The sequence below is a fragment of the Setaria italica genome, chromosome II (assembly GCF_000263155.2).
Source record: "Setaria italica strain Yugu1 chromosome II, Setaria_italica_v2.0, whole genome shotgun sequence".
Taxonomy (NCBI): domain Eukaryota; kingdom Viridiplantae; phylum Streptophyta; class Magnoliopsida; order Poales; family Poaceae; genus Setaria; species Setaria italica.
Window position 1 is genome coordinate 27,661,129 of NC_028451.1, and position 20,574 is coordinate 27,681,702.

At 46.1% G+C, this 20,574-nt stretch overlaps 1 protein-coding gene and 2 long non-coding RNA genes across 6 annotated transcripts in view; 1 reads left to right on the top strand and 2 right to left on the bottom strand.

The window, feature by feature from the left end:
* Window positions 1-8,159, top strand: part of LOC101770479 (probable LRR receptor-like serine/threonine-protein kinase At1g07650) — a 10,528-nt gene extending 2,369 nt beyond the window's left edge. Inside the window, exons 2-24 of one of the 4 annotated variants that reach the window (XM_004956573.3) lie at window positions 250-391; window positions 517-588; window positions 674-745; window positions 1,322-1,393; window positions 1,480-1,551; window positions 1,653-1,724; window positions 1,814-1,885; window positions 1,981-2,052; window positions 2,199-2,270; window positions 2,348-2,419; window positions 2,528-2,599; window positions 2,687-2,752; window positions 3,331-3,396; window positions 3,489-3,527; window positions 3,637-3,695; window positions 4,077-4,456; window positions 4,540-4,735; window positions 4,892-5,059; window positions 5,679-5,797; window positions 5,893-6,103; window positions 6,189-6,423; window positions 6,887-7,037; window positions 7,498-8,159. In XM_004956573.3, coding sequence (XP_004956630.1) covers window positions 250-391; window positions 517-588; window positions 674-745; window positions 1,322-1,393; window positions 1,480-1,551; window positions 1,653-1,724; window positions 1,814-1,885; window positions 1,981-2,052; window positions 2,199-2,270; window positions 2,348-2,419; window positions 2,528-2,599; window positions 2,687-2,752; window positions 3,331-3,396; window positions 3,489-3,527; window positions 3,637-3,695; window positions 4,077-4,456; window positions 4,540-4,735; window positions 4,892-5,059; window positions 5,679-5,797; window positions 5,893-6,103; window positions 6,189-6,423; window positions 6,887-7,037; window positions 7,498-7,866 — 2,921 coding nt within the window. In that variant the 3' untranslated portion in view covers window positions 7,867-8,159. The other 3 variants (XM_022824181.1, XM_004956574.3, XM_022824180.1) reach the window with 3 other exon arrangements.
* Window positions 448-1,465, bottom strand: LOC111256338. The gene is made up of 3 exons (XR_002676418.1): window positions 1,287-1,465; window positions 655-849; window positions 448-586 (listed from the first exon to the last, which is right to left on the bottom strand). It is a non-coding gene; the product is annotated as an uncharacterized LOC111256338 (long non-coding RNA).
* Window positions 8,160-8,263: 104 nt separating the features above from the next.
* LOC105913862 lies at window positions 8,264-9,385 on the bottom strand. Its single transcript, XR_001163357.2, has 2 exons — window positions 9,192-9,385; window positions 8,264-8,681 (listed from the first exon to the last, which is right to left on the bottom strand). It is a non-coding gene; the product is annotated as an uncharacterized LOC105913862 (long non-coding RNA).
* Window positions 9,386-20,574: the final 11,189 nt, after the last annotated feature.

The window sequence follows — 20,574 nt, forward strand, 5'->3', positions numbered from 1 at the left end:
TGGACTCACGATAGGAGTTGCGAGCTTACCCAGGAATTCAGGGCTATTCAGTGTATTCACCGACCATCCGCCAAATGTGAATGTGATCGCTGATCAGAGCCTGAGCTGCAAACCAGCATCCAATTGATACCCAGCATGTTGCTGCAACCAGAAATCCCTTTGCTCCTCCTTCCTCCATTCGACTCAAATGCTCTGTTCTCCTCATCTGCTGCTGCTGAAGCCGCGTGCTTTGCAATCTTCTTTTTGCAGTGCGTGTCCTCGGCCGGATCGCGGCCACGCTCGGCGTGTCGCACTGGGACTTCGCCGCCGGTCCCTGCGACCACGGCGGCGGCTCCAGGGTGCACTGTGACTGCTCCTTCTCCAACGGTACCGTCTGCCATGTCACCGAGATGTACGCTTCACTTCTTCGCAGTTCCTTTTTTTTACCTTTCGATGATCCTGGTGTCACTGCGTTTTTTTTAATTCCTTACGCCAACAAAATTGCGTGAAGGTTTGACACCATGATAATCTACGCAGATTCTTGAAGGAGCAGAACTTCTCTGCTAAGCTCCCGCCTGACTTCGCCGACCTCCCCAACCTTCTCCAGCTGTGAGTTCTCTACAAGTGGTCAGACTCATGATCCATGTAGTAATATCGTAGAGGAAGAAGACTGACCTGTGTTTCCGTGCTGCAGAGATCTAAGCAGGAACTTGTTCCATGGTGGAGTGCCTGACCAGTGGGCCCGGATGAAGAAGTTACAAGGACTGTGAGTGGCCTTGCACTTTCCTCTTGTCCCCACTGTTTGCTTGACTAGTAGTACAACTAAATGGAGCCTCAGGGAAAGATTCGTGCCACTGGATGGTGATTTTCCTGCAATTTGTGAAGCCACAGTCATTGTCTCATCTATGGTGTAGGGCCTAAGGTGTCGGCAAGCAGAGCATCTAAGATAGCAACAAATCAGACCATTCCCAAGCACATTTTTCTCCCTAACCCGTGATAGATTAGGTGGCTTTTGTCCTACGTATGTCAAAAGCTAACTTTGTGAATACTAGTCATCACTTGTGCACTTATGCCTACTTTTCCAGTAGTGCAGATATTTTTAGGTTCAAGATTCAACACAAGAAAAATAAATTTAACTACGGGCAACATTAACAATGTAGTATTTCCAGTCTTTCTGCACTCGGAAATTCTTGTTCATCCAATGCAATGCTGTAAATGCACTATGTGATTTTCCAATGATAAGCATAAAACGTATTTACTACAAATGAAGGCAACAGAGCAGAATTTTGTAGAATCGAATCACACACCATGATGTTGATCTGTTGACGCCAAAGTCATGCAGGTCACTGATGGCAAACAGATTGTCAGGGCAATTTCCCATGGTTCTCACAAAGATCACAAGCCTGACTAACCTGTAAGTAACAAGTCTGGCGGAAACCATTTCAGTTAACTAGTTTATGAGTTACCTCTCCGAATTATAGCCGGCGAATTAATCTGCAGGAGCATTGAAGGCAATGAATTCCATGGGCCAATCCCTCCTGAAATTGGAGGTCTCATTCGAATGGAGAAGCTGTGAGTGTATTTATATTATAAAACAAAACGTCAATATATGATTATTGCTGGAGTTTGGTCAATGTAGTTTCCATGACTTATGTCCTCATCCTGAAACTCAGAATATTATCAGTCAATGAGTTCACTGGGCCCCTTCCAACTGCTCTTTCATTGTTCAGTAATTTAACAGACTTGTAAGGGTACACCTTCATCTATAATTTTCCTGCTTTCTTTCGGTTTGAAGAGTCTGTTGATAATGTTTAACTATTCAAACTGGAAACAGGAGGATTTCTAGCACTAATTTTTCTGGAAGGCTGCCTGATTTTGGGGGCAAATTGAAAAGACTTGAAAAATTGTGAGTCAGCAAATTTGTTATGAAACGCATTTCTTATCCACAGAAATACCAAAGGTTAATATCTTATTTATTTAATGTAACTCCTCATGGTGCAGGCAAATTGGAGGATCTTTGTTGGAAGGGCCTATTCCCTCAAGTCTATCTGAATTGACAAACCTTTCTGATCTGTATGTCAGCAAAAATGTTTGGAATTTTTCTCATAATTTTACATATATAATGATATTCATTTACTGGGTGTATGTCCTTACAACCCACCAAAAGAAGGTTTTGATTAGTTTTCATTAAATCATGGTTATGTAACTTTGTCAAACAGGAGGATTAGTGATCTGAGAGGTAGTGGATCAGCTTTCCCCGATTTAAGTGTAATGAAATCCATGAGAACATTGTAAGTTTGTAGTTTACAGAGTTTTCAAGGTCATCATGTGCCGGCTTTGATGTGATAATTTTTTTTCTCAAATACAGGGTACTTAGGAAATGTTCCATCAGTGGAAGCATCCCATCTTACATTGGCTCGTGGACAACTCTTAAGCATCTGTAAGCATGTTTGTAAAGACTACAACACATAATAACAAAGTTACAATATACAAAAGTGCTAAATGTTTAAATTATTCGCATATTTTATTATCAACATTATCTATGCAGGGATCTGAGCTTTAATAAACTTAGTGGAGAAATACCACCTTCTTTTGCTAACTTGCGAGGTGTAGATTACATGTAAGTTGTGGCACTTTCATAAACTGAAATAAAGATATCAACATTTCATTGTGCTTTGAATGCATCTCTACCAAAATTGTCTTGCAGATATCTAACGGGAAATTCACTCTCTGGGAATATACCTGGATGGTTATTGAGAAGAAACAAGATCACGTAAGTTATTGTCTATTTGGGCACATTCTCAGGCAGCCTGTCTCTCTTTTAAAGAAGATAGGTCCAGGACTGCCTGATACCTACAGACATCCATGAAAATTTGTCACATATCTTTCTTTTCCAGGATGTTTTAAAGATATCATAGAAGTTAAGTAGGATTTCAACTTTCTAAGGTGTTGGGAAATTTGATCCATAAAAAGCATCTTTTATGTGCATTGTACCTTGATAATCAAGGATCCTATCACATGAGGGTTCTTGAACTTTTTCAGGCCAAGGGGATGTTGTAGCTCCGCACCCTGCCAAATGTCAATTACCAATCTTTATACAAGATTGTAGAAAACTTATAAAAATGTTCTTATTTTTTCGATGTTTGCGATAATGAAAATTGCTTTGAATCAGATGAGTTTTCTTCCTACCTCCACTCTTGTGTAGCTGGTGACTGCAATGCTGCATAGAGAAAAAGCGTTCGATATACATATGTACATGTAACTAAGAATGGCAATAATACTATAACTGTTAAGATTGAACTTAGAAGTAAAATATACAATTAGCATATGACGTAAACCGATCATATGCAGGGACATATCTTTTAATAACTTCACAATGGGGAGTTCAGGACCTAATCAATGCCTTCAAGGAAGTGTGTAAGAAACCTTTAGCATGGTACCCAAATTTCTTGCCCTTCGTAATCCTTATGAAAATGCATAACCCTTTACTGTGGATCCTTCTATTGCAGCAATCTGGTGGAGAGCTATTCACCTGAAATGGACAGTCTGTAAGATTATTTAGCCTGTTGCATCAGTACATTAAAAAAACTTCATACCAGTGACCTATCTAAACTCTAGACATAATAACATGTTCTAGTTCCTTTGCCTTCTATGCAGAAATAGTGTTCAGCCATGCTTAAAGAGGAATTTCCCATGTGTTGCTTCGAATGGACAATGTAAGTTGATTCTCAGTGTTGCTTCACAGTTAGTCTAAAGCACTGGTATAACACATTCATGTACAGAAAGAAAAAAAATGTTTTTTTACATGCATTTCAGATGGATGCTGATAATTACGACAGACAATGGTAGCGTTGATGATGATTAATTAACTTTGGATAAGTTACAAATTGCATGCTATTGCTTGTATAGGATTATCAAAATGGTAAACTCGAAATAAGCACACCCATTAAAATCACTAACTGAGTAACTAGTATAATCTGGGACTACTTCCCACAGAGTACACTGGTTTTAAAGTACATAAAGCTCAGGCTGTAGCTAGTTTTCTTCTTGTTTTAGAACTGAAGCTGCATGGAACCTTTACCTACACATTCTCACAGATCAATATTCACTGCATATCAATTGTGGTGATAAAGAAGCAATTATTAACGGAACCAAATACGAAGCGGACACAACACCAAAAGGTGCTTCATTGCTGTATGTAAGCCCAGGGTCAAACTGGGCATTTAGCAGCACTGGGAACTTTATGGATGACAACATCACTGACGACAACTTCATTGCAACAAGCATATCAAAATTGGTCATGCCCAATTCAGAGTTGTACACCAAAGCCCGTCTTTCTCCTCTTTCGCTCACATATTATGGGCTTTGCATGTTCAGCGGGAGCTACACGGTTAATCTCCACTTTGCTGAAATTGTTTTCACAAATGACAGCACATATTGTAGCCTTGGCAAAAGAAGATTCAACGTGTTCATACAGGTAAACTAGATTTTAGCTGTTTCCTTTTCATTATAACATTTTCCTTTGTTAGCGGTGATACTACAATAGGCTTTGAACCTCAGGGAAGAATGGTGCTCGAGAATTTCAATATTGAACAGCCCTCTGGTGCGGATGGAAAGCCAGTTATCAAGACTTTCCAAACATACGTCACAAATCATACTCTAGAGATTCAGTTCTATTGGGCAGGAAGGGGGACAACAGGCATTCCATATAGAGGTTCTTACGGTCCACTGATATCTGCAATAACAGTAACTCCAAGTGTGTTCTTTGGACTCCTGGTTTGTCAATTTTGAATATTCTGTTCCACTAATTACTATGGGCAAGGACACACTATTGAATATCATGTGTGGTGTTATTAGTTGTGCGGATTATAGTTATAAAAGAAAGCTGTTATTAGTTTATGTTCATGTTCAGATTTCCAGATTCCGTTGGCTGTTGAACCTCCCAAAACTCGAGATAGCAAAAGGAGTTCAAGGGTATCCATTGCTTTAGTGATTGGAATCCCTGTTATAGCAATATTCACTGCTCTGATTGTTGGCATTTATTGTATTAAGAAGCGAAGAAAGAGTTTGATGCATAAAGGTACAATAGCTAGTTTCTCATTCAACTCATTTCAAATTTTATGTTCATTAAAAAACTGGTAATAACTATCTTTCACTTTTTTGGTAAACTCCTCATGCTAGAGCACACCTACCGCTAAGCTGCACTAGGAATTCCAAGATAATACCGTTGATCCAAAATAAATAGAAATCTCATAGTATACAATTTCCCTTGACAACAAAACAATTAAGTCAGGATACTAAAGCTTTGCATATTACTGTTGTTGGAAACAATCCTGTGTGTGTCCAGGTTCACCTAGTGTCTAGGTTCATTGCTATTAGTGCTAGCTAATTTCAGCTTCTAGTTAAAAGAGAATAATATGCAGATCATGTGGGCATTGACTGCATTAATTAGGAGGATATCATGGGCAGGTTGCAGCCCTGTACCAGCTATATATGTGTGAGAAAACGATGAAGGCAGTGTGGCCAGCATCACCGAAAACTACTTGTGCTTGTGTGAGTCCACCTGAGGAAAACTAGGGTGTGTCTGTGATAGACACCTAGAAAATGAGGGAGTGATTCCCAACAACTGTGGAAACAATAAAACATCCATATCTATGTTAGTATATATGTTAATGACCTCATATAAACCCTTTCTATAGAACTCAGAGCTCTTGACCTGCAAATTGGCTCCTTCACTTTGCGTCAAATCAAAGCGGCAACTAGGAACTTCGATGCAGCTAACAAGATTGGTGAAGGTGGTTTTGGTTCAGTTTACAAGGTCAGTCAGCATTTCTTCCCACACATAAATTATGCAGACGTTAGAACTGCTAAAATACAACTTACACTGGAACATTGCCTTCACTGACTCAACAGGGTTTATTATCTGATGGCACCATCATTGCTGTCAAGCAGTTATCATCAAGGTCTAAACAAGGGAATCGGGAATTCGTGAATGAGATAGGCATGATATCTGCACTCCAGCATCCTAACCTTGTCAAACTTTACGGTTGCTGTACAGAAGGAAACCAGCTCTCACTAGTTTACGAGTATATGGAAAACAATTGCCTTGCACGAGCTCTTTTCGGTAACAATACTCTCCATGTTTCTTCATTTACCCCGTTTAAACTTATGCTCCATGTTAGAACTCAGACTATTCCTATGTGGTCCAGTTGAACAATACAGACTGAGACTGGATTGGCCAACAAGACACAAGATTTGCCTTGGGATAGCAAGAGGTCTAGCATATCTGCATGAGGAGTCCGCAATAAGGATTGTGCACCGAGATATCAAGGCCAGCAACATACTGCTTGACAAAGATTTGAATGCTAAGATCTCAGATTTTGGGCTAGCAAAACTTAATGAAGATGATCACACCCACATAAGCACAAAAGTAGCTGGAACAATGTAAGTGTTTTTCTTCTATGCCCTTGTTTCTCTTGAAGCATGAATCAGATCCACGCATCCAATTGACCTATAATGCTACAGATTAGAAGCTCTAGAAGGGAAGGCAATTAGAAGCAATGGTAATGATGAGCATTGCAACATTTTATCTAACGAAGAATACTGAAAACCTTTTAAACACTGAAAACATTTAACCTAACCAAAACACTGGAAAAACACAGAGAAATATAAAGTCATCAGCTAAGAGTAAGAAAACTACATGTATATGAGGGGTATCTTTGCTGCATATAAACATAAATAAATAAAAGATGCAACTAACAGCATATTGACAGTTTCCTTGAATTAAGGTACTTATTAATGATACTAATCAGTTCTTATTTGAACATCAATTTTCTGTGCACTTGTAAATCTATTGGACTGCACCACTTACAGTTACAGCTGACTTGATCATTCTGTATTCATGCAGCGGATACATGGCTCCTGAGTATGCTATGCGTGGTTATTTAACAGATAAAGCTGATGTATACAGTTTTGGTGTTGTTGCCTTGGAAGTTGTCAGTGGAAAAAGTAACACAAACTACAGGCCAAAGGAAGACTTTGTTTATCTTCTAGATTGGGTAACTCCTGAATCTTCATTCATAAAGAGCCATTTGGACCATGCAAAGCAATTATGGGCCTCAGACAATCATTTGCACTACAAACATCAATTGCCCATAGTGTTGGGACATATCAGTTTTCATTTAACACAAGGATATTTAATATGGGGGCACATTTAAATATCATCTCAATCCTGATTCCTGCATCCTATCCTTTTTATCTTACTAATCAAACTTCTCCTGGCCAACCCCATTAAAATTCTGTTTGATCCTAAATAAAAGGATATTCTTACCATCCCACACAACTTTCGATGTTACAATTTTAACCCTGGAGTGACAAAATGAGGAAACAGTACCTTGTTTTCTGCAAAACCAATGGAAATTGGATTATATCAGCATGCCAAACCCTACCATTTTTCATTTTATTCAGATGTACATACCTTGAGCTGTATGCTAATCGCATCTCTTAAATGTGTTTCAGGCTTGTGTTCTACATGAGAGAGGAGCTCTTCTAGAATTGGTAGATTCAGATCTAGGATCCAATTACTCAACAGAAGAGGCACTCCTGATGTTGAATGTTGCCCTGCTATGCACAACTGCAGCACCTACACTCAGACCAAAGATGTCGAAAGTTGTTAGCCTGCTTGAGGGCCACACCCCTCTTCAGCCCTTGCTGTCAGACCTCAGCCTTGCAGCAAGTAGCCTGAGCTCAAGTGGTGTACGCCGGAACTTCTGGCAAAACCTAAGTGAGAGCCAGAGCCTGACAGCAGAAGCTTCGTGCAATGACACTAATGAATCATCAGCCATAGATACAGATGGTAGCCTGAGACCATTGGTGAGTCAGATGTAGTGGATGTGCATCATAAACTAGGTGTACATGTAAGACCTAGTAGGGATAGGCCAGTATAACTATACCAAGTATCAACACTGCAACATAAATATCAAGTAGCAATAATGTAGTATATTGATGTCTAATCCTAGTAAGTGGTAAGTTAGAAGTATTTTAGAAGTCTCTCCTTTAGATTCAATGGGAATATTAAGATGATGATATTGATACAACACTGGAAGTTCCTTGTGTTCTGAGCTCTGGCCCTTCTTTTACTTCTATTTCCAAAGGAAGATTATAAATTTCTCATTAATTCTTCATCTGAGTAGCTAACTACCAGTCATTATATGCAGATGTACTAATACCAGTTAGGTACTCAATAACTCAGCTCACCTCAAACATCATACTAAATCAATAATAAGCACCATAAAAAAATATTATTATCTCACTATTCAGATGCCTTCTTTAGCAAATGTTCCGGCAAAACAACTTTTAAAGTTGGAGCATCTGAGAGCATCAAGTGTGTCCCCATGCTGAACTGAACTCCCGTGACATGCAAACTGTAAGCATACTACACAGCACCCTCTTGGCTGTACCAGACGACAAGCATGTGTTGCTCTTGCTTAACTACAGCTAAACATAGGAACTGAACTATCCAAGTGGTTAGCTCGTAGAAGAGTGCCATCACCACAAACAGTGATCACAAGATCCACATCACGTGTTGACTCAGACAAATTACTTCCTTGCACTGAAGTCCAGCCAAGGAGCGCTGCAGGTACACTATAGCAGAGATCAATCGTGTACTTGTGAACTCTGCATCTGTCATCCAGATAAGTCGTCTGCAAGGACAAACCACAGTGAGGATAGGTCAGGGCCAGAAAAAAACATGAACCATATCAGGCAGCATCCATATAAATTATGCATGCAGACACCATGTCAGACTCGGACATCAAACAAGTCCGAAACATGTAGAGTCCCGGTCATTTCTCGGGTAGCTCGGTTCCTATTTTGGTGGCAATGCCCAAATCAAACAATGCAACCACGAAAGTACGGAACAGGTTACCACAAAATGGCATTCTGATTCCTGATGCATTACGGCTTACGGGAAGTACTGTTGTACACTTGTACTGGATACTGCAAGTCCACACAGGCATTTCGTGCAGTCCACAGGCATTTCAACAAACACATGACACTGCACCGCCCAAACCCTCCCAGGATCGCTAGTTCGCACGACGCCCAGAAATGCCGAGACCCAAGAACCCCAAATTCCCCAAGGAAATCCCCAATTCTGACCGCACATATCGCCCGGCAAAGCGAAGAACTTTGGGATCGGGATCTTTGGCTCTTACCGCTACTGTCACCGGCGGACCGGCTCGGCATCCTTGGTGGCAGGGGTGGTTCCTACGCAACCCATGGGACGGGAGGGAGTCCGCCGCTGCTCGGGCTCGGCGGCGAACGAGACGGTGGGGCGTGGGGCGGCGGCGCTGGCTTCCAATGTGAAAGCAACCAACGGAAATCGAACTTCCTGCTGCCCTCCGTTTCATTTTCCCTGCTCACATATTTTAAGATTCAAAATTCGTAAGCTTGATCAACAATTTTAGCCTATGGTGTAAATTTATATTCTATAATATCATTAAATTCACACTCTGTTTTTATTGTACAAATATTATAGTTTCCCGTCCCAAAAGTATAATTTTATCCTAACTGAAGCAGTTTCTAACTTTGACCGTGTTCTAACATCAAATCAGATTTGTTAAATCGGCCATAAAATGTATTATTAATACATATAGTTGATATTATATATACGGGTTTTCTTCTTTTTGCATAAATTTGCTTTCTGTAAAAACTTGGGAAATTATATCTCGGTAAAAAGTTGCTCCATTATTCTTCTTGGGTTCTGGGGACTAAAATTTAATCCCTGAATATTTAGTTAGATTCGTCTTACGAATTAATCTTCATTTATACAATTAATTTTATAATTAATTTATTTAATCTTTATTTATACAATTAATTTTATAATTAATTTATATTTAATACTTCTGATATCAAAAGCTTCAAACAACCCCTTGCTTCTCCGCCGTTGAAAGAAAAAGGAAATCTGACGCACTCACCTCGTCGCGGGGCTTGAGATCGCGCGGACGCGGAGCCGCGGAGCCCTGGCCGCCGGAGCATGGCGAGGTTGCGACGAGGGGCTAATCCCTGTGTCCTCCGTCTCCGCGGAGCGCTCAAGGAAGCGCCCGTGATCGCAGGCGGAGGTTCCGCGGCACGGACCTGAAGGAGTAGAAGGCGAGCGCGAGACGGCGACGGAGGGGTCAAGAAGCGGGTCGAGGTCAGTAGCGGTGGAGAGTGGATGGATGACGAGTATCTCCTCGAAGAATTCGGCCGCTGCGCCGGTCGCGTCCGGTAACATATCACCTCCCGGTGTTCCAAAATCTCACTCTCTGTCTAGCCTTGTGTTTTCCTAGCTGACGATAACATGAAAGAAGGACCCCTCCGCGTTGCCTCTCTGGGCGACGGGAGGGGCGACTCCACCGCCCCACAGAAGCCTCCGCCAGCGGCCCCCTCCGGCCGCCACCGCTGCAGCCTGTCGAGCGGCGGCGGCGGCCCGCGACGGCGCCGAAGCCGGTCCCCTCGCACCACATCTCCTCCCCCCTTCCCCCATGTTCTCTTTCTCACTGTGTCGGGCTTGGAGCTCCAGTAGCGCCCATGGCAATGGCGGCCGGCCAAGGTAGCGGATCCGGGGTCTCCTGGGCCAGATCCGGTCCCTACTCTATCGGATCTGGGGTGCTGGCGACGGGACGGAGACGTGAGTGCCGGCGGTGGTGGGTCTCCTGTTCCCCGTTCGGGTGCGAGAGCAGCCATGCCCGAGCATGGCACCCGGACTCGGTGCATCCACGGTGCTTGGTTTCGGCATGGGGCTGGTCGTGCTCGTGCCCCGGGCCGGCGGTGGCAGGGCTCGAGCTCTCAAGGCCGACGGCAGCGGGGTCGAGCTCGACTCGCTGCGGCGGGGCACGAGCCCGTCCGGCCGGTGGAGACGTGGCTGTGCAACCAGCGCTTGGCCAAGAGCCCCCACGGCCTCCGCGCCGCTCTCGAGGTGCCCGACGACGCGAGGGGTCGGCGTCCTGCCGCTCTTTCAAGTCGTGCTCCCCAGCTTCTCTTCAAGGGCGGCGAAGGCTCCCCGTCATTCTCGGTGCCTGCGCTGCGCCGACGGGTCGGGAACTCGCCGGGGGAAATCCTAGCCCGGCGTTATGCCGTTGCCGACAACAACGACCCCTACAGGTGCCGTTTCCTCCATGGAGGTGTTGTTTCGAGGCGTTCCCACCCACATGTTGGTATGGCCGCGCTTGCGCTGGTTGGAGCGACGCCGGTTGGGATGGTTCAGTCAGGAGAAATCCTAGCCCAGCTTTGGCTGGTGCCATCACCGACGACGCCCTCAGGCGCCGTGGTCCTCCTTGGAGGTGATGATGAGATCGCCCATCCCGAACTACTGTCGTCCGCCATGCCACAAAGCTGGTTTGTTCTGCTTGGTGTTCTTATGCCTTCCTCCTCCTTACTGTTCGTTGGCGAGGCTGTCATTGGCTGTTTGCCGCCGGCGTGATTCGGTGAGCGTCCTCTCCTGGGGCCTCTATTTCGTCAATGCTCTCCTTGTTGATGGTGTCAGAAAATCAAATGCCGGGTGGTGTATCCACCGCATCTGCCATTCCCCCTCAAGGATTCCTCCCCTCGAGCGGCGTTGAATGGTGGTACGTGGAGCTCGGATGTGCTGGAGGTGGCGCCGTCAGCTCCAAGGGAGGTCGTCGTTTTCCGGTAAGCTTTGGCTTGCGCGTCCTTTCGCCGCTCTAAGTCCCCTTCCTGCTGCGCGGTCACTCAGATGGAGGGCAGCAGCGGGACGGCGTAGCTACGAGGGGTGGGGCAAGGTGCAACGGTCATAGTGTAACCGGCAAGTACGTTGTTCGGTGGAGGCGCAAATCGGTGATCAATGGTTGTCTTTCGGTTGTGACATGTTTTGTCTTTGAATTGTCTACGAGTTGTGTTCCTCCCGTTCCTCTGTTGTACTCTGGTGTTGTATCTACCCGTCCCCTTCTACTTCCATCCTGGCTCTTGAAGCCACTGTAACCGCGCAAATGTTATACCATCGCCGGCTTGCCGGCATACGTGGTAATATAATTTAGGTGGGACTCTTCGTCCCCCGGTGACCCGTCAAAAAATTATGTATATATATGAAATTCATGTGACAAACGGCTCCCATTTTGTGGTAATTTTGCCCTTATATGTCACATTGCATTTGCAACCGTGTTGGTGTTGCTGCAGATTTTCTACCTAGATTTAGGGGCGGCGGGTTGCGGAGTACGGCATGGTGTCCAGCACTCGCCCAGCATGCGGCACCGCGGCCACGCAGACGCAGCAGACGGGGCCCGTGTAGGCCAGGTAGGAGATGAGCGGCGAAGGGCGAGGGTTTCTGAAAACGAGGCGGCGGCCAGCGGCCGGCGGCGAGGGAGGTCTAGGTCTCGAGGGAGAAGGCCAAGCGCTCGTAGGAGCCAGCGACAAGGCGAGTGCTTAGTTTTCTTTTTATCGGAAGTTAACGTAGAGGTAACGGGAATGGTAGAACGCAATAACAGAGCAATCTTTCAATGATAAATATCTAAACCAGTGGTATTTTTCTGAAGTGCGGATCTTTTGATGGTACAGATTCAATTTTCCCTAAAAACTTCTTAGACTTATTCCAAATTAAAAAAATTAACTTAAAATAAAACAAAAATAATGAGAGATGGCTCTCGACTCTCCCCTCCCCTTCCCCCTCCCGGCGCCCTCCCCACCACCAGCCCCACGCCGGCGTCCACCCCGAGCCCGGCAGCCAACCCCAAGGACGTGGCCTCCACCTGCCGCGTGGCCGCCTGCTCTCCCCTGGTGCCGGGAGTTTCCTCCTTTACCCCGGTCCCTTGCGTCACAGAGGGACGTTCCAAGGCTCAGAGGTGGATTGACGATTCCCCTCCTACTAGGAAGACTGGCGGCGACATCTCCCCGTCGTTCATGGAGGTCATGCTCTTCTGATGTTGCACATCAGGTGCAACATCAGGGAGCCTCGGCTGCAGCCGAGAACGGCGCTCCGCAGGCGGCGCCTCGTATTATCCTACGGGAGGACAAGCGCAAGAGTATGTCGGTGGCGCGGGTGCCTGACGCTAATGGGTGGCCGCATGTGGAGAGAGCCGTCGGGAGCGACAAGAGCATCGGCGTCAAGCACATCATCCTCGTCGACCAGTCCCTGCGAACCTCTGGGGAAGATGTTTCAACTACTTCTCTCCTAGCCATCGTGCGGTAAGCTGCCCGTCAAGGATGCGCTGCTTCCGCTGCCGTGCCTTGGGGTATCGAGCCTACGACTGTCGGCAATCTTCTGATCGTCACTTCGGTGAACCCCGGCCCCATCGTTTGGTCTGGCAGCCGAAACCTGTCCCGGCCGGCGAACCGGTCCCTCCGGTGTGCACGGCTCCCCAACCTGACGCCCTAAGAGGGGGGGCACAGGGGTGGAAGCGCAGGTGCGGGATGCGAAGGAAGGCTGGCGCCGGAGCTGGGAGAGGTGCAGCCGCTAGTCAACCCGACGCTCCCGACCTGCACGAGGACACTCCTACCCCTACGGTCTCAAGCGGCGATGAGCCTCCGGCCGGCGGTGAGGTCTACTCCCGGAAGCCCTGGCGAATCCTTGATCGTTCAACTGCCATCTCGCAAAGGGAAGATGGACTTCATCGCGCACTGGTCGTCTCCATGCTTAGCGGCAACTCTGATTCCATCCTCGCCAGCATCGCTAGCCAGTTTTAGATCCAGGTAAATTCAATGACCTTTCAGCGTTTTGGGCTTGAGAGATTTCTCTTGATCTTGCCGAGTGAGGAGCTGCTAGAGAGGGTGTACAATGGTGGTCGGCCGATCATTGCCCCAACCCCTCAGGCTTCATGTTATGCGATGGACGCGCTTCCTACATTCAACGGTGGCGACCTTGCCATCGGTAGTTGAGGTGGACATTCGTGGCATTCCAGCTCATGCATGGGGATTGACAACGGCGGAGTTACTCCTCAGTGATCACTGCTGGATTAGGGGCCTTCATCCGAACACGGCTGATCGGCGGGACGTGTTCACAGTGATGACCTAGTGCTCGAACCTGACCATGATTCTGCCAGAGATGGAGCTGCAGATCGTGGAGCCACCAATGGAGACTGGAAGCCCGCGCCCTTAGAAACGTACACTGGTTTATCCAGTTACAATCTCGGCCTCGGTCGATCCTACGTCAGGCCCAGCGGATCCTCCTGCTCCGCCTCCGGTGATGACGAGTGGCGTCGTCGACGGCGGCGGCGCGGTTGGGCTCGCCAGAAGCTCCTCCGGCGCAGGCGGGTGCCCCTTGAATTTCGGTGTATGCGCAGTTGGGGTCACAACTTGTGATTGAGGGACACGTGGAGCAACTAGATGATTCCGCTACCTCCTCGGTTCCTCCCCTGTGCGTCTCATTGGTTCCTTCCGCAGACATTCATGCGGTGGCGGCCGCCTCAACTCCCAATGGGACCTCGAGGGCAACGGCTAACGGTCACAGTCCACGAAGCGGCCGTCAACAGGCCTGCCCATTGAAGCAGCAAATTTTGAGGGCACGTAGGCCCAGGCAGCAAGCCCTGGCGTGCACAAGATCTCCCTGGAGATGGGGGATTTGGTTCCCGCGGACCATGTGAAGATACTGCCTGTTGGCATGGGCTCCCATGGGCTGATTGAAGATGAAGTAGGAGTTTGGCCGGCGCCTTTGGAGGCCCATGATGGGAATGCTCTCCGAGTCGAAAGTGACATAATCACTCAGCCTCCCCTGGGTGCGGACGAGATCTTGACTAAAACCAGTGTCTGCACGCCAACGATGGAGGCAATGTGATCTTTTCCCACTGTTGTTCTTCCATCGCCAAAGACGGCTGCTGCGCCCAAGATCCGGAGTCTTCCCGTCATCCCCTCACCGCTGGTGCCAAGCTACCCAAGATCGTCCGCTAGTGCCAAGCTACCCAAGATCATACTTGCGGCGACGTCAAAAGCCCCAAGACGCTGACTTGAGATTGCAGGAAGAGGGTGAGATTGCCACAGCTGTGTCTCCCACAAGGAGCTCTCCACCTAGCAAGAGGTCAAGTTTCATGGCAAAGCTTTCCAAGAAGACGTCCAGAATTCTCCCCACACCACACACCAACAGGATCCGCCAGCGGGCGTGCACGCCGGCTGCACCTCCACGCCGTAGTCAGCGCATAGCCGGAATCGAGCCTGAGGCGATTGGTGATGCTTCCTCCACCAGAAACAAAAAGAATGTGATGCGGGCGCTGGACATTGTCAACGGCTGTTAGCATGCCAAGTTGTGAACCACAAGCGTACGGATTAGTTGTAGCTTTTCCCTCAGAGTACTCCCCTAAGGTTTATCAATACGTGGAACTTATAGCACAAGATCTATTTTAACTAGTATTGTTAGTATGGACTTGGTGTTGATGAGTCATTCAGATGTAATCTACTAAACATGCACAGACAGATAACATATAGAGTAGAGGTAACCAATTTAGAGCAACCTAGACTATGCCTATGTTGTAATTTTAAGCATAGATAGCAAAGCAACACATATATGATCTTAGTAAAAAGTATCTTTAAATCTACACCTCCAATATGCCTCCTGAAACCCCCTATCTTACGTAAGAAAGACCCCGTCACGATCCCCTCTATTAGCATAGGTAGATTAAAGACACGATCAAAAGAACATGTTATATTCATTGGTAGATCAGGTATGCAAATCCGGTCACCACGACCACAAGAACATCTTAAGCAATTTATCATCGATTAATAGATCGAAAAGCAAGCAAACCCAATAGAGCATAAAACCATAGAAAAAGATACTTGGATCGCTAAGAACATGAACAGATCTATTACTTCACCATGAATGATTGTACATCACAAGATCACTATCGGGGTCCTACCTTAATCTTGATGACTCCTAGCTCCAAAACTCCAGCGTGGTCTTCCTCACAGGGTGATCACGCCGGCAGAGGCTCGCCTACGCTAACACCTAACAATTGCACGGCCCTTAGCTCTCCAAAATGGTGCCCCTCAAGCTCCTTCTGCTTGTCTACTGCTTCACGTCGAGTACGTCGTCTCCAATTTGCGGGCTTGGTAGTTTTGCGAGGTATTTATAGTCCAGAGGACGCGTGGTAAAAATTGGAAGGTGAGGGGGGCGAAGGAAACCCCAGGCCGATCGGCTTGGGAGGATCCAGGCCGATCGACCTAAGCCTTCCTTTTGCCCTCTCGCGTCCTGCTTCATCTCCAAGTCTCCTTAGGTGATCTGGAATCTTCTTTTCACTTGCATGTGGGCTTGGCACGTCGGTAGCTTCCGGATGAGATTGATCTTCAATAACTTTCCAAATCTCCACTTGATCTTCTCCGATTCCTCTTTGATCTCGAGGTGATCCTTGCTATATCTTCATAAACTTAGCCCCTAAGTAATGTTGGAGGGTTGCTTGCCAAAGATGGGCACCAGGGGGCGCCAGAGAGTGCTAGCAGGATCGGCTTGGGCTCCTCTAGGCCGATCGGCCTAGCCCCTTCCTGAGCCCGTTGACCTTCATCTTCGTTTGATTCGATGCTCATTCAGTGCTTTATCCAAAAATATGCTTTTAGTCCCAATTTCTTGCAAAAACACAACATTCTCCAAAATACGTTGCATATGTGAAAATGACCGGTTTATTAGGTGTAATCGATAGTTTAGGTATTAAATTCATGTCATTATTGAAGATAAACAGGAGTAAATGTATGTCAATCATGAGCGTCAACGGACATTGTAGGCGAAACTGAATGTATCCGCCAGGAGGCGCTTGATGAATAATAAGATGTTTACTTGGTCCTCATCACTTCTCAGTTCGCATGCCCAAGCCCTTGCAGCTTTGTTCGGCTGGACTGTCCCTGATGAGGAGGTGCTGGAACAGGAGCTGAGGGCCTAATTCCTTTTTCATGTGTGATCTGTTGGTTGTCTTTTTTGTGTGTTATCATGAATGCGTCCAACATCCTATGCTGGAATGTGCGTGGCCTTAACTCTAGGGCCCGACAGGACTCAGTACATACCTCGGTTAGTGCTTCAAAGATCCATGTAGCATGTATCCAGAAAACAAAGATGGTTGGGATCTCTCAAGGAACAATACTATCCACTCTTGGTTCGGATTTCTCTCACTTTGCGGAGCTACCTTCGGTTGGGGCCAGTGGAGGGATTCTGGTTGCTTGGAAGCATTGCCTTGGGCCTGCGGCGTGTCCGCCGAGTGAACAATTATTGTATCTCAGTTTAGTTCAGACCAACTATCGGGCCAACCTGGTGGCTCACATGCGTGTATAGGCCTCAAGGAGACGATAACAAGTTGTTATTTCTACAAGAGCTGAGGCATGTGAGAGCGGCATGCTAGGGACCATGGATAGTGTTGGGAGATTTTAATCTTATTGTGAAGGCTGAGGACAAGAACAATGACAATCTGAATCGGGCAATGATGGGCAGGTTTCGCCGACTAATCAATGACCTTGGGTTAAATGATGTGCATCTGCATGGCCCCAAATTTACATGGTCAAATCAGCAAGATTCACCCAAGCTGGTGAGGCTGGACAGAGTTTTATGTTCTATAGATTGGGATCAGCTTTTTCCTAACAACTTGCTACAAAGTGCCACCATGGATGGATCTAACCATTGCCCACTTTTACTCAGTCTCAATGCTATCAAGCCGGGGAAGGCTAGGTTCCATTTTGAGGGTTTTTGGACCAAATTGGAGGGCTTTCAGGAGACAGTAGAGCTAGCTTGGGCATCTGTTCCAGCGTCTACATGTCCCTTTGCTACCCTGGCTACAAAGTTCAGAGCTACGGTCAAAGGCCTTCAAAGGTGGAGCCATAGGAAGATCGGCCATGTTAACTCTCAACTTGGATTGGCCAAGGAAGTCCTTCATCAATTGGAAATAGCACAAGATGCTCGAATTCTATCTAATCAGGAAAAGTGGTTGCATCGATGGCTTAAGAAGCATTCCTTAGCCCTCTCATCGCTGCAGTGCACAATTGCTAGAAGTCGATCTCGTATAAGCTGGCTCTCCGAGGGAGATGCCAACACAGCTTTGTTCCATTCACATGCCAGGCACCGCAAACGAAAGAACTTCATCTGCAAACTCACCTCTGAGGATGGGCATGTACTCACCAGTCATGAGGAAAAGGAGGAAAATATTTTTTTCCTTCTACAGCAGGCTATTGGGTGAAGCTCATGATCGAGAGGTTACTGTCAACCTGGAAGAGCTGCCATCCCACACCATGATCTATCTGGGCTGGAGGCTCCTCTTTCTGAGGAAGAAGTTTGGAAGACGATTTGTTCACTACCTTCTGACAAGGCCCCATGGCCAGGCAGCTTTACTAGCAATTTCTGTAAGGCATGCTTGCCTATAATAATTAAAACTGATGTGATGTCAGCTGTCTCAACCATTTGGAGCAGAAAATTTGGAAACTTTGATCTATTGAATTCAGCCTACATCACTCTCATACCTAAGAAGGATGATGCCATACACATCAAAGAGTACAGACCAATTAGTTTGGTTCACTCCTTTGCCAAGCTCATTACAAAAATATTAGCCAACCGCTTGGCAGGCTGTCTTGATCAGATGGTCTCTTCCAGCCAGAGTGCTTTCATAAATGGGCGGTTTATATAGGACAACTTTATGCTAGTGCAGCAAATGGCTCGTTACCTTCACCAACTGAAGCAAGCTCGGATTCTCTGAAGCTTGATATAACAAAGGCATTTGACTCAGTCTCATGGCCCTTTCTGTTGGAAGTATTGAGAAATTTGGGCTTTGGACAGATCTGGTGTGATATCATCAGTGGCCTGCTCACTTTTTCATCCACACAGGTGATACTAAATGGCATTCCTGAAGAGAAAATCACATATCAGCGTGGATTGAGGCAAGGGGATCCATTATCGCCAATGTTATTATTCTAGTCATGGATGTGTTATATTACATGGTGAAAAAGGCTTCAGAGGAGGATCTACTTCAACCACTTGCTCGAAGGGCTTTGCATCACCGAATGTCACTCTATGCAGACGATGTGGTATTATTCCTAAGGCCTTCAGCTACTGACATTGATATCACTCTGGACATGCTAGAGCTCTTTAGGAACTCTTCTGGTTTAAGAACCAACATTCAGAAGAGCAGTGTATTGCCTATTCAGTGTAAACCAGAAGATAGGGACACAATTCAGTTGCATCTCCCGTGCCAGCTGCTTGATTTTCCTTGCAAATATCTTGGGTTTCCTCTCTCTTTACACAAATTGACCAAGGCTCAAATCCAACCAATAATAGATAAAATAGCAGACCAACTTCCTGGCTAGAAGGCTAATTTGCTAACAAGGGCAGGAGGAAAGTTCTTGTTCAATTTGTGCTTACTTCCATGCTAATACATTTGTCCATGGCTATGGACCTCCCAGCTTGGGCTCTTAAATCCATTGACAAGATCAGGAGAGGTTTCCTATGGAAGGGAAGAAAGGATGCTAAAGGAGGACATTGCTTGGTAGCTTGGCCCAAAGTTACTCGTCCACCTGAACTAGGGGGTCTTGGCATATCTCAGCTGCAGCAACTTGATTGGGCCCTCAGAATGAGATAGCTCTGGCTTCCTCCCCATCCAAGTACATTGCTCGATCAAATCATTCTTCTTTGTGGCCATCATCTCGGAAGTTGGCAACGGCAGGACCACTCTATTTTGGACTGACAGATAGATCCATGGGCAGAGCCTCGATAAGCTTGTACCACACCTCTTTGGTTCAATCTCTAATCGAGCAAAGAAAATAAGAGTCTAGGAGGCCCTAACTGATGGGTTACTGACATAAGAGGAGCTCTCACCCTGAATGTCCTGGTTGAGTACCTTGGCCTATGGGATCTAGTATCAGAAATAGTACTACAGCCTGAAGTGGAAGATTCTCACATATAGCAATTCTCATCATCCAGAAAATATTCAGCGAAGTCAACATATGAGACGATGTTTATTGGAGCCATCCAATTCAAACCTTGGGAAAGGATATGGAAGACCTAGCCCCCCAATAAATGCAAATTCTTATGTGGCTTGTTGCTCGTAACAAGTGCTGGACAGCTTGCTAAGAGAGGATTGCCGCATCCTGAGCGGTGCTCTTTGTGTGATCAAGAGGAGGAGACAATCGATCATCCGTTACTGTATTGTGTTTTTGCGCGCCAGATTTGGTTTGCAGTTTTGCAAAGACTTGGTCTGCAAGTGCTTGTTCCACAGATTGAGGATCTCTCCTTTGAGGATTGGTGGCACAAGGTGAGCAGCATGGTGAATGGTCAAGTTAAACAGGGGCTAAATTCAATTATAATCTTAGTGGCCTGGTTGCTCTGGAATCATCGAAATTGCTGTGTTTTTGATGGGCTTCAACCTAACCTAAATGGACTTCTGTCTGCTATTAAAGTGTTCGCCCTGCTAGCTAATGGTTAGGTGGAATGGGTTTTTCTTTGTCAAGTTTTTCTTTGTCTTGTAAAAGGGTATTAAAGTGTAGTGTGTGAGTGGGGGTTTTTTCTTCAGGTTTTTCTCCTTTTTTTTAAAAAAAATTGTGTACTGGTGACCGGGTGCTTGGCCCTTCTTTCTTCTTAATATATTTGATACGCAGCTCGCCTGCGTGTTCGAGGAAAAAAACAAAAATAATCTACTCCCTCCATCCTAAATT